At 40.4% G+C, this 9,423-nt stretch overlaps 1 protein-coding gene across 1 annotated transcript in view; it reads right to left on the bottom strand.

The window, feature by feature from the left end:
* Positions 1–2,794: 2,794 nt before the first annotated feature.
* Positions 2,795–9,423, bottom strand: part of LOC139273917 (uncharacterized) — a 75,593-nt gene continuing 68,964 nt past the window's right edge. The window contains exons 6-8 of the mRNA XM_070890988.1: positions 6,865–7,025; positions 6,495–6,647; positions 2,795–3,150 (exon numbers count right to left, since the gene is read on the bottom strand). Of these exons, the coding sequence (XP_070747089.1) occupies positions 2,795–3,150; positions 6,495–6,647; positions 6,865–7,025 (670 nt within the window). The remainder of the gene's footprint in view (positions 3,151–6,494; positions 6,648–6,864; positions 7,026–9,423) is intronic.

Here is a 9,423-nt window from a genome sequence, read left to right as displayed (position 1 = left end):
GTGTAAACTTTACTCACATGGCATCACTTCAGGGTCTGCAGATGCTTCCGTTGCTGTCCGGGTGTGCTTCCCCACAAATACAAGCACCCGCTCCTCCATCTCTGATGTTGCTGGGGACTGGTGGCCCCCCCACCCGTTCGCGGACCTCATCATCGATAGCTTCTTCTGTAAAAGGTGACAGGGTGACATGGTGTGAGATCATTGCTAGGTACTGTCAGAGACTGATACAACACATAATAATCATTACATCTGTCGGTTATGATAATTATCATTCTTTACCTAAAGATGTGCATTGTGACCGCAGGCTTTGACTACAACATTCCCAGTAAAAGTGAAAGACCTCATATCTGCTGACAGTCATGAGTGACTTACAAATCAAATTATATAAATACATAAGTACATGTAAATAAATGTAATACTTACTCTTGCGGATCCCACAAGGTCGTTTCATCGTTTGCAGCATTGGTTGCCCTCACGCACCTCCTTGGTCGCGGGCGAGATCACTTCCATCTCGGCCCATATCTTCTGGTAGGCCTTTAGGGTGGGCTTCCCACGCCCTCCCGTGTCAAATCACCCCGGCATAACTCGACCTCCTGCAGGATGCATTTGCCTCGTTCAAGTACCTCCTCGCTCTTTTGCGCCCTCCAATGTGCTCCTCTTCTAGCGTCAGTCTCCACAGCGTGCTATGATGCCTCCTCCTTTCTCTCCATTATAGGCCAAATTCGGGCAAATGTGGCTGGTAACAACTAATTTTTGTTTCCCTATTTGCTCTCAAGCCTCCCTCCTTCCTCCCAAAGCAGCCACACCACACCCACACACTCCTTCAGTCCCCCTGTCTCTTCTGCGCATGTCATGATGACCCTTGACCTGCTGAATCACAGGAATTGAGCATTGACATGCCATTGCTAAAGATGGCAACACTTTATGGCAGAAGGTCAGAGAAATTTAACGCGACTGCCCATTTCATAATTGCTTATGGTAATGCCCAATTTCAAAAATGGAGACTAGATGCTTTGAGAATGGGCAAGCAGCTGACAATCTGAAAACCCATTTTTACCATCCATGCCAGAAAGAACACCCATTTTGGAGAGATATGCACAAAAGTGTAAAATCTAGCCCCTAGTCTTTTTATAGCACCTTTCAAGATGTCCTAAAGAACTTCAGTCAATTAATTATTTTTGATGTCTAGTCACTGTTGTAATGTAAGGAAATGTGGCTGCCAATATGCACAGCAAGATCCCACAAACAGCAGTGAGTTAAGATTAAATAATCTGTTTTAGTGATGTTGATTGAGGGATAAATATTGGCCCAGGACACCGAGGAGATCTCTCTGCTCTTCTAATAGTGCAGTGAGATCTTATGTCCACTTGAGGGGGCAGACGGGGCCTTGGTTCATAATTGAACATTAATCCCAGTTCCCTCAGACGACATACCTTACACAATATGCAAACTGGTACAGTGTCAGAATATTCACTTGATCTGATGCAGTGTGCACTGAATAGAATGTGTTTGGAAACTGGACTTCAACCCATATTTAGCTCTAGTTCCTGTTCCCTCAATTTTTAAAATATTATAAAAACTGTACAATGTTTTTTTTTTATAAAGTAATTTTTAGTACATAATACCTTATGTAATACATAATAATTTTGAAAAGTGAATGTCTACCAGGATTGCAGAGGCTGTACCAAACACCAATGTAACATTTGTTTGTGGAATATTTTAATGTGGTATTTCAAAGACTAGGCTTTAATTCAACAGAAGCTTGTGTCTTTTTCATTACTTTGGAAAAAAGGTTATTCTAATGAATACACCAATTGCCTACACATCGAGAGCCATAAAAAGGTTCTTGATGCAAGAAAGTGTGTAAATAATTTGACTTACAAAACCAGTGTTCTGGGGCAGATTTAGATTCAAAAGAAAAACATACAAGTATTTTAAGGAACCATAATTTATTTTCATTTCCAGATATGGCATTTTAAACAAACAGAGGAGTTAATACAAGTGTGTTGTTTAAACTTAATCCAGGAAAATGTATTCAACACCATACTCTCAAAACTGTATTAACTCTTCGATAAGAACACAATTAATTGGGTAGTTCCATGCTATACACAAACAAAAATACCATACAAAAGACATGTTCTTTAGTGGCCTTTATCCTTGTAAACCAAAGCAGATGATTGTGGATCCTTGAGCCCATAAATTTTAAAGTCTCAGTTATCAAATCACATGAATCAGAACATTTAGATTCACAGATTTCTACCACTTCATTTTCCTGCCAATGAAGGAAATTAGTTTCAAGTAATTTAATGCAAACTATATATCTATATTACTTAAACAGATTTTAAAAAAAACAAACATTCTTCCAATTGTATGTTCTGTTCTTCACCCATTACCATCACACCTTGACCAGCTCAGGCCATTACTTGTGATGTGAAGTCATTCAAACACTGGAAACGAGCAACATTCCAGGATTTATCCTCCAACTCCCAAAATCATTCTAACCTTTGACCCTATTCATAGGGTTTAATTGTCAGATTAAGTTTGAATTTAAAAAAAAAAAAGAGAAAAACGAAGTTAACAAAGATACAAAACAGTGTTTTGGGGAAAGTTATCATCTAAGCTAGGAAATCTGCAGCTACTTCTACTCAAACTTTAACATTTGGGTTATGCAAATTGGCATCAATTAACAATATAGAATGTAAAGGAATACTAATTGTAAATGCCAGCATCATACACCAGAATTTTAGCATCACAAGTAAAATACATTAGATCAATTACTTTCCAACCCAACGTCTTACAAATGTGGAGTCTCCACAGACAGCTGATTTTGCACTGTGCTAAACTTAGTAGAGTTAAGTTTTTGTCCAGTCATATCTTCAAGTGGTTCAAATTTTGTGAAGAACACAGAGTTACTTTTGGCTTCACAAGCAGTAAAAACTATTGATCCTTCCCTTCTCATTTCTTCTTGAGGAAGTGAAGGTCTTGGGAGTAAACCATCTGAACTCTGGTTACAAGCATCAAAGACCCTTTTATTTCGTCTCTTACTCATCACAAAAAGGAGTGTTAAGATTATTGCCAGGATCAAAACTACACACAGGATAATACCAGCTAAGATTTCCTGTAAACCAAGAGAAGATCCAAAACCAGATTCTGTAAGAAGAAAATAGCTACATGATTGACTAGGAACACTTGTATTCTAGATAACTCTTTTGGATATGAATAGCATATTGAAACCAAAACAATTAAGTGCAATATTACTTCCACTACTCCCCACCCACCCTTTCAATAAGGTTAACAATTGTTTGCGTTAAAAAAAATCCTCGTTTCCTGTAATTCTAGAGAGTGATTTAACAGTTGTGTGGTACCACTACCGAGGAAGAGAAAGTTCCATGGCAACAGTATCATTTTACCAACAGTAAGAGGAACTATATGCCAGTGACTCTCGATGGGTAGGATAATGGGGTTTACTGAAGAATGGGCCAAGGTGCTAGGAAGGGTGAGAATGTTGCAGCTTTAGACCAGCATTCAGAACAGGCCGCCAAGAATTACTTAGTTCAAATAAATCCAGACAAATTTTAGCCAATGTCTTTCCCATCAACAATCCTTTGTCCATGCCCTTCAGTTTTTGCCACTTATCTAAAGACGTCCAAAAAAATGATTGCACCAAAGACTCAGGAATTAATTTAAAAAAGGATGCACAAGAACATAAGATTTAGGAGTACGAGTAGGTCACATAGCCGTTAGAGGTTGCTCCACCATTCAATAAGCTCATGGCTAAATTTTCGACCTCAAGTCCACTTTCCTGCCTGATCCCCATATCCCTCAATTCTCCTAGAGTCCAAAAATCTATATCTCAGCCTTGAATATACTCAATGGCTCAGCTTCCACAGCCCTTCGGGATAAAGAATTCTAAAGATTCACAACCCTCCTAGTGAAGAAATTGTTCATCTCCGTCTTAAATGGCTGACCCCTTACCCAGAGGCATGCCCCCTAGTTCTAGACTCTCCAGCCAGGGGAAACAACCTCTCAGCATCTACCCCATCAATCACCCTCAGAATCGTGTATGTTTCAATGAGATCACCTCTCATTCTTCTAAACTCCTACTTTTTGCAATATTAGAAGCTTACTATTCTTCGCAACATTACAAGCCTCTTTTAATCTAATACTATCCTTAACTTGTTTAATTAGCCACAGATAGATCACTTTTCCTGTGAAGATTTTACTTCTCAATGGAATGTATATTCAGAGAATTTTGAAAGGTTTCTTGAACTGTTTCCCACTGCTTATCTACGGTCATACTTTTTAATTTAAATTTCCCAATCTACCTTGGCTAACTTGCCCCTCATACCCATGTAATTGGCTTTAAGTTTAAGACCCTCGTTTCCAACTGAAGTATTTCACACTCAAACACAATGTAAAATTTGATCATTGTGATCACTCTTCCCCAGGGGATCCTTCTATTACTGATTAGATCTTGTATAGTGTAATGAGACAGGGTTAAAGTAGCCTGTTCCCTCACTGGTTCTATGATATATTGTTCTAGGAAGCGGTCACAAATGCATTCAATGAACTTGTCCTCCAGACTACCTTTGTCAATTTAATTTGCCCAGTCTATCTGAAGATTATTATATTATCTTAGCTACAAGTTCCTATTTGTTGATTAATACTCTGTCCAATAAACTACTTGCACTAGTGTTTTCTGCCCCTTGTTATTACTGATCTCTACGCATACTGATCCTACTTCCTAATTGTTAAGTCTCAAATAAAGCAATGTGACTGAGTACTGTAGACTTGAGTAAGTGTGACCTTAGTCTCTATTCTGACTCGAGTGCTGGCACAGCATGGGAGGCCTGCTTATATGCAGTGCTCCAAGGGATGCTGGGATACCTTGAGACTCCAACAGATGCGCCCTCTGGTGGCAGTAGAATGCTGGTTACAAGGTGTTGCATACATAACACTAATCTTCTGAGCCAAGATCCTCTCACTACTGTCCTTGTCACCCTTTATCAGGGCTACCCCATTCCTTTTCCATTCTCCGTCTTTTCTAAACATCAAGTTCCCTGGAATATTTAGCTTCCAACCTTGGTCACCTTTCAACCACATCTCTGTGATGGCTATTCGATCAAAACCATTTCTCTATGGTTGCTCATTAAATGACGGCACCAGAAACTTCAGTTAATGTTCTATACTATGCTCAAACTCCATCCCTCTCTCCAACTTGTGAGGCTTAACCAGACTGTTTGCAACCTTAGTGTTATATTTGAATCCGAAATAAGCTTTCGACCACATATCTGCAGCATAACTAAGACCACCTATTCCCACCTCCATAACAACATCACCCATCTCCATCCTTGCCTCAGCTCATCCGCTGCTGAAACCCTCAACCATGCCTTTGTTACCTCCTGGCTGGCATCCCACATTCTACCCTACGTCCACTCACCCATCACCCCTGTGCTTACTGACCTACATTGGCTTCCAGTTAAGCAGCGCCTCTATTTCAAAATTCTCATCCTTATTTTCAAATCTCTCCATGGCCTCGCCCCTCACTATCTCTAATCTCCTCCAGCCCACCCCCAGATGTCTGCGCTCCTCTAATTCTGCTCTCGAGCATTCCTGATTGTAATCGCTCAACCATTGGTGGCTGGGCCTTCTGTTGCCTAGACTCCAAGCTCAAACTCCCTGCCTAAACCTCTCCACCTTTCTACCTCTCATTCAAGACGCTCCTTTAAACATATCTCTTTGACCAAGCTTTTGGTCACCTTCGCTAATTTCTACTCATGCAGCTCGGTGCCAAATTTTTAATCTCGTAATACTCGTGTGAAGCACCTTGGGATGTCGTTTCAAGACTTTAAAAAAGGTGCTATATAAAAATACAAGTAGTTGTTGTATAGAAGAGAGGAGAGAGAAAATTAACTGATGGCAGTAAGCAGAGGCAAATATTAATTTCTAAAAGGCCAATTAGAATTTGAAAATGCAGATATTTCTCAGGATGATGAAGCCATATTTCTAAGATTCATGGTGGGGAGGGGAAATGTCTTGTTGCAGTAAAGTCTTTTATAAGAATGCATTTCTCATTTTGTCTATTTCCTATTTGAAGATTTCCAATATAATGAATGTTCTTATAAGTGTTCATTCACGATACTTATTAGTTTGCACACATTTGGCCTTTAAACAGAGCTGTAGACAGTTTACACTAAACAGATGTTAGTGGAAATAATTCAATCTATTAATGTCTTTAAAAACAAACTACACTGGAAATTTTGAACAGCTAACAGACTCGTTATTAAGTTTCATCTCCATAAGTGATTCTTAAAATAGGTTTTGCTGGGAACAGCACTAGTTAATATGAAAATTAATGGGGAAACGGACACAAAATAGTTAAGTTGTCATCATTTCCTAAAGCCAAATTTCATACAAGTAATTGAAATATTTTGCTAGGAAACTAAATTAGGCAGCTAGGACACATTTTAATTCTTGCACATCAACTCAAATACCTGACTTCACATTCTTGACACAGCTGATGCCAGAAGCAGTTGGAGAATGGTCCTCAAACCCCTTTGTACATTGACAAGAATAGAAACCAAAGGCATTCAAACAGTTGGCTTCAGGGTCACACATCGAAAGCCCAGAGGAGCATTCGTCCACATCTGCAGAATGAGGAATGTATCAAATGGTCACCAATCATTTTCTATTCTTCAAAATATCTTGTAAATATATTCAAAGTAATTAAAGGGTCACTTTCTGCAAAATGTTCCTATGCCAACCTATATTAAATGTTTATTTTGCAAGCTACAAACTATTTACAGCTATATTCTGTAAAGCTACATATTAAAGTATTTCAATTTTCTTTTGAACACTAGTTACCTGCAACTGATATTGAAAACAATGCTGCTTTTCCATGTCTTAGATTAGCTACAGACTTGTTCAACAGTTGGTTTAACTGACTCTGGAGAGGAATGTAGATGTCATCTCCACTGGGATTGAAATACAGCCAATGGATAAAGAGCAGGCCTGGAGCATCAATCCTGTGAAGTTGAAGGACAAGAGTAGGATTATAGTAAATAAGCATCTCTTTTTATAATGGAATACAAGAACATAAGAGGAATAGGCTATTCAGCCCTTTGAGCCTGCTCCGTCATTCAATGAGATCGTAGGTTATTTGCGCCCTAACTCCATATACCCGCCTTTGGCCCATATCCTTTAATAACTTTGGTTAACAAAGCGATCAATCTCAAATTTAAAATTAATTGTTCGAGCATCAATTGCCATTTGCAGTAGAGTGTTCCAAACCTGTACCACCCTGTGTGTGCAGTAGTGTTTCCTAATTTCACTCCTGAAAAGTCTGACTCCAATGGTTAGACTATGGCTGGATTTGCACTATTTTGCCACCTCTGTTCGCGCCACAGAGGGGCGGTAATAGAAGCGGCAGTGGTTTGCTAGTGCCCCGCTGGGAAATTAGTTGCCAGTTTTGCAGGGGCGCAGAGCACCACCACCCAGGAGCTTGGAGTCAGCGTGAGCACCGCCGGTTTTGACATTTGTTGCATACTGAACCTATGGCGCCATGTAGCGCACTGTCGTGGGACCGCCTGGAAAACCAGCTGTCCCGGCAGCAGGGAGTGATGAAATTGGTGAAGGAGGCAAGTTTGATTGTTTTGTTTAGTTTTATTTTTGCGATGTAGCTTATTGTGGGGTGTTTAAGGTATTGGGAACGTTTGTGTTTTGAGATGGATTGTTTTTTTGCCGCAGAATCCTCTTGGGGCACTCAAAGGCCAGTTATTTAGCTTGGATTTTCAGTTGCTCAGCTGGCTATGTGCCCTAAAAGAGGTGTGTAACACTTCCCATAGTGCTCTGCTCCACACTCAGGGCCCAGCTGATGAATTTTACTGACTGAGAAGCAACTGTTCCCAGGTGCAAACTTCACCGCCCCGCTGCCATTACCACCCAGAAATGAGCAGAATCAAAAATCCAGCCCGATGGCCCTAGTTCTAGAGCCCCAACCAGTGGAAATAGTTTCTCTCTACCCTCTGTTCCCCTGAATATCTTAAACTTCAATCAGATTACCCCATAACCTTATAAATTCTAGAGAATGCAACCCTAATTTGTGTAATCACTTCTCGTAACTTAACCCTTGAAGTCCAGGTATCATTCTGGTAAACCTATACCAGACTCACTCCAAGGCTACTATATTCTTCCTAAAGTCGTGGTGCCCAGAACTGCTCACGGTACTCCAGGCGTGGTCTAACCAGGATTTTGTATAGCTGCAGCATAACTTCTACCCCCTTGTATTAACAGAAACACAGAAAATAGGTACAGGAGTAGGCCCTTCGAGCCTGCACAACCATTCAATATCATGGCTGATCATGCACTTCAGTACCCCATTCTGGATTTCTCTCCATACCCTTTGATCCTTTAGCCGTAAGGGCCACATCTAACTCCGCTTTGAATATATCTAATGAACTGGCCTCAACAACTTTAAACTTTGTGGTAGAGAATTCCACATGCTCATAATCTTGAGTGAAGAAGTTTCTCCTCATCTCTACCCTCAATGGCTTACCCCTTATCCTTAGACTGTGACTCCTGGTTCTGGACTTCCGACATCAGGAACGTTTTTCCTGCATCTAACCTTTCTAGTCCTGTCAGAATTTTATATGTTTCTAGGAGATCTCCTCTCATTCTTCTAAATTCCAGTGAATACAAGCCTAGTCGATCCAGTCTTTCTTCATATGTCAGTCCTGTCATCCCAGGAATCAGTCTGGTGAATCTTTGCTGTATTCCCTCAATAGCAAGAATATCCTTCCTCAGATTAAGAGACCAAAACTGTACACAATATTAAGGGTATGGCCTCTCCAAGGCCCTGTACGTCCGTAGTAAGACCTCCCTGCTCCTATACTCATCCTCTCACTATGAAGGCCAACATGCCATTTGCCTTCTTCACCGCTTGCTGTACCTGTATGCCAACTTTCAATGATTGATATACCATGACACCCAGGTCTTGTTGCATCTCCCCTTTTCCTAATCTGTCACTATTCAGATAATAATCTGCATTCCTGTTTTTAACCAAAGTCGATAACCTCACATTTATGTACATTATACTGCATCTGCCATGTATTTGCCCACTCAGCTAACCTGTCCAAGTCATCCTCCAGCCTCTTAGCATCCTCCTCACAGCTTACACTGCCACCTAGCTTAGTGTCATCTGCAAACTTGAGATATTACATTCAATTCCTTCATCTAAATCATTAATGTATATTGTAAATAGCTGGGGTCCTAGCACTGAACCTTGCGGTACCCCACTAGTCACTGACCACCATTCTGAAAATGACCCTTTTATTCCTACTCTTTGCCAACTAGTTCTCTATCCACGTCAGTACATTACCCCCAATACTACGTGCTTTAATTTTGCACCCTAATCTCGTGTGGGAC

This window comes from Pristiophorus japonicus, chromosome 9 (genome assembly GCF_044704955.1).
Source record: "Pristiophorus japonicus isolate sPriJap1 chromosome 9, sPriJap1.hap1, whole genome shotgun sequence".
NCBI classification, from domain to species: Eukaryota; Metazoa; Chordata; class Chondrichthyes; family Pristiophoridae; genus Pristiophorus; species Pristiophorus japonicus.
The sequence above is the reverse complement of the archived record's forward strand: the minus strand, read 5'-3'. Positions and strand labels throughout refer to the sequence as shown.